General features: G+C 40.6%; 1 protein-coding gene across 1 annotated transcript; it reads left to right on the plus strand.

The window, feature by feature from the left end:
• Positions 1-747: 747 nt before the first annotated feature.
• On the plus strand, positions 748-3,957 carry LOC113357666 (arginine decarboxylase-like). Its single transcript, XM_026601108.1, has one exon. It carries the CDS (start codon positions 1,429-1,431, stop codon positions 3,682-3,684), a length of 2,256 nt encoding a protein of 751 aa, XP_026456893.1. The 5' UTR covers positions 748-1,428; the 3' UTR covers positions 3,685-3,957.
• Positions 3,958-4,360: the final 403 nt, after the last annotated feature.

Consider the following 4,360-nt stretch of genomic DNA (forward strand, 5'->3'; position numbering starts at 1 on the left):
TTTTTTTTATAGGGTCGTACCGACCATTATTTGTTTGTAGATTTTTTTTTTCTCTTCCCATATTATTTTTTTTTTCGAAAAAAAAAAAGAAAAAAGTTAAATAAAAAAGGGCTGTTGATATTTTGAAGACAACAACAAATGGTTTTGAAATCTTGGGGGATTTTTCTAATAGATAAGAAAATCTCACGCCACAAATCATTTTCATTTCGTACCAAAAATATGACTGTTATACACCTAACTTGAATCTGGTTTTTGACGCTCGTGAAGCCAATCGAACTTGAAAGTACACGTAGTTAGTACACCATACTTGAAAGTTGAAACGAGTCGAACAAAAATGGGTGAATGATATGATTTGGGGTCAATCAACCACAAGGACTTTGTCTGTTAAATCTAGACCTCATATTAGAAAATAGTAGTCTATGCCATCTTTTATCGGCTGCCATCGCTAGAGTTGCGCTTTTCATCGTGTTGAGCACAACGGATCCGCTATCCAAGCAAAACTGAGGCTCTAGTCCACCAGCTCAAGGTCAAGCTATCGCATGGGCTAATACCTAAAGTTATTGGTGTGTCTCATCAAATAAGAGGGGCCCAGTTATGCATAGCCACGCGGCTGCTAGACGCGGATTAGTTAAATATCACGAGAAAATGAGAAACTAATCACGAGTATTTGAAAAACGAAAGATGGATACTTTTTTTAATTAATTTCTTACCAGAAATTTCAGTATCTGAATCCTATATAAAGGCACTTCATTTCCCATACAATTCTCGCTCAGTTTATCATTTTACCGATAAAAATCAAAAACATCGAAGAGAGGAAAATCAAAACAGAAACCCTAGTTTTTCTTCATTTTCATCCCTGTCTCTAATCTGTTTTGCGTTACGTTTCGTTTTGAATTCCAATCTCTTCTCTTGTTTTGGTCGTCGTTCATTCCACCTTCTTCATATCCGTTCTCTTCGCCCGAATCTCAGGTATCTCTTTCTATTCGATTTCCAAGGATTAATTTGTGATTTTAGTCAATTTTCCCATCGTTATAAATTCTGAATCTGTTTTGATTTTGATTTGTATTGAAAATCTTGTTCTCTGTTTATCAAGTTTTCGGCAAAAAAACAAAAAAGTTTGATCTTTCCTCACAGAAAAAAGAAAAGCAAAAAGGTTTGCTCGTCTGACGGGCAAATCAGGTACGGTGATTCGGCTTCCCGTGTTTTTTTTTCAGATTCTTCTGAACGTTAGTTGTGGGTTATACTGAGTTCTGTAAAGCTAAGTTAGGGTCTAACTCCAGGTTCTTCGTCTTCTTCTGCTTCTTTTGGGGGGGTAGCCGGGGCTTAGGCCTCGGCGGGTTTTAAAGCCCCCTTTTATTACAACCACTGAATCAAACCCTTTTTAGATTTTTCTTTTTTCTCTTCATTTACTTTTAATTTTGGGAAGAGATGCCTGCCCTAGCGTGTTGCGTAGATGCTGCAACCTTTCCTCCTGGTTACGCTATCGTCGCCGGGGATAGCTCTCTTCCGGTGGTGCTCCCGGAAGCATTTTCCGACGCACCACTCCTACCGTTAACAAACACCACTGTGGTATCGTCCCTACTCGAGTTACCCCTTCCTTCTCCTTGGTCACCATCTCACTCAGCCTCTCTATACAAAATCAATGGCTGGGGAGCTCCATATTTCTCAGTTAATTCATCTGGTAATATCACTGTTCGTCCCCATGGATTGGAAACATTACCTCATCAAGAAATTGATTTAATGAAAGTTGTTAAGAAAGTTTCTGAGCCGAAATCCCGTGGTGGATTAGGTTTGCAGCTTCCTTTAATTGTTCGACTTCCTGACGTTCTTAAGAATCGGCTTGAGTCTCTTCAATCTGCTTTTGATTTTGCGATTCAGTCGCAGAGCTATGGTTCTCATTACCAGGGTGTTTATCCAGTGAAATGTAATCAAGATAGGTATATGGTTGAAGATATTGTTGAATTTGGAACAACTTATAGGTTTGGTCTTGAAGCTGGGTCGAAACCTGAGCTTCTTTTGGCTATGAGTTGTCTGTGCAAAGGAAACCCTGAAGCTTTATTGATCTGTAATGGTTACAAGGATGCAGAATATATCTCACTTGCTTTGGCTGCACGTAAACTTGCTTTGAATACTGTGATTGTTCTTGAGCAAGAAGAAGAGCTTGATTTGGTTATAGAGATGAGCAAAAAGCTCGTTGTGCGTCCTGTTATTGGCATGAGAGCCAAGCTCAGAACCAAACATGCTGGTCATTTTGGAGCAACTTCAGGGGAAAAAGGAAAATTTGGATTGAACACTATGCAGATTCTCGGTGTTGCCAAGAAACTTGAACAAAATGGAATGCTTGATTGCCTTCAGCTCTTGCATTTTCACATAGGATCTCAGATTCCTTCGACCTCATTGTTAGCTGATGGTGTTGGGGAAGCTACCCAGATTTACTGTGAATTGGTTCGTCTTGGTGCCGATATGCGTGTTATTGATGTTGGTGGAGGTCTGGGTATTGATTATGATGGATCACAATCTCCTGATTCAGATAATTCAGTTGGTTATGGATTAGAGGAGTATGCTTCTGCTGTCGTTCAGTCAATTCGAAATGCCTGTGACCGGAAATTTGTGAAGCATCCAGTGATCTGTAGTGAAAGTGGGAGAGCCCTTGTTTCTCATCATTCCGTTCTTATCTTTGAAGCTGTCTCTGCAAGTGCACCTGTTGCCCCAACATTGGATTCTCTTGGTCTTGGATTGCATTACTTAGCCAATGGGCTTACTGATGACTCCCTATCGGATTACCGCAGCCTGACTGCAGCTGCAGTCCGTGGAGATTACGAGACTTGTTTGGTCTATGCTGATCAGTTGAAACAAAGGTGTGTTGATCAATTCAAAGAAGGATCTTTAAGCCTTGAACATCTTGCTTCTATTGATAATATATCAGAGTTGGTTTCGAAGGCAATTGGTACTTCTGATCCTGTTCGCACATACCATGTGAATCTCTCTGTATTCACTTCGGTCCCTGATTTCTGGGGAATTGGACAGCAGTTCCCAATTGTTCCAATTCAAAGGCTTGATGAGAAGCCTGTTGTCAAAGGGGTTTTATCTGATCTTACTTGTGACAGTGATGGGAAGGTTGATAGATTCATTGGAGGAGAAACTAGTTTACCTCTTCATGAATTGGAAGGTGAAGGAGGGATCTTAGGTAGTGGCGGTGGTGCTGGTTATTATTTGGGGATGTTTTTAGGCGGGGCTTACCAGGAGGCTCTTGGAGGATTACACAACCTGTTCGGCGGCCCAAGTGTGGTACGTGTATCACAGAGCGATGGACCGCACAGCTTCGCAGTGACGCGAGCGGTGCCAGGGTTGTCTTGCGGAGAGGTCCTAAGGGTGATGCAGCATGAGCCAGAGATGATGTTTGAGACGCTCAAGCACCGTGTAGAGGAGTGTATTCACGGGGAAGACAGCGATGACGATGAGCTTGCCCGTGACACATTGGTGAGCAGCTTTGCTCGCTCCTTCCATAACATGCCATATCTTGCCAATATCGCAGCTGCTGCTTCATTTTATGAGAAGAATAATAATGACAATGGCGGTGGGGACTACTATGGTGATTACTATCCAGACGAGGATTACAATAACAACTCTGTTGCTGCTGTTGTTGGCGAGGAAGATGAGCATTGGACCTATTGTGTTGCTTGACTGACTCTGTCACAGACTCCATCTTGAATGGTTTTAGTTTATCGTTTCTGTTCTGTTAATTTGTTTTTTTTTTCCTGATGCTTTGGAAATCGTTTTAGTTGGATAAAAGAAGCAGGACATAATTGTTGACTTGTCATTGTCTTTCTTTTACTATGCGGAGGAAGGGGGAAGGAAACTGAACAAATTCATGTTGTAATTTCAGAATCCAATTCCCCCACTCTTTCTTCTCTCTATTTAGTGAATAATATAATAATATATTTATTAGTTGATCTCTGATGGCTTTTCACTAACTGATGTTTGAGTTCTTTCAAAAGTCTGCATCTTTTTGTTTATCGTTCATTATCAAGGTCTCAAGTCAAAAAAAGAGGAGAAAGAGATAAGAAATGGCGCATTAGAAAAAGAAAAGGGAAGATGCGCAGTATTTATATAATAATTCTGTTCTCTACACTCTTTTTGAATATTCCAAAACCAAAATTAGAAAAAAAAACATAACTCCCTAGATACGTATATTCATGGGTAGTATGAAGGAACAGTCTGTCATTTTTTAAGGGTATCGAGTCTTTCCGTGGGGTTTGGTTGTGTGGATGGACGCTCTCTAGAGCTGGGAGGAATCTGTTTTCTGTCTGTTTCTAGACTCCAGAGAGAGTTATTTGGACCATCACAGCCCTATTTTTTC

The sequence above is a fragment of the Papaver somniferum genome, chromosome 3 (assembly GCF_003573695.1).
Source record: "Papaver somniferum cultivar HN1 chromosome 3, ASM357369v1, whole genome shotgun sequence".
NCBI classification, from domain to species: domain Eukaryota; kingdom Viridiplantae; phylum Streptophyta; class Magnoliopsida; order Ranunculales; family Papaveraceae; genus Papaver; species Papaver somniferum.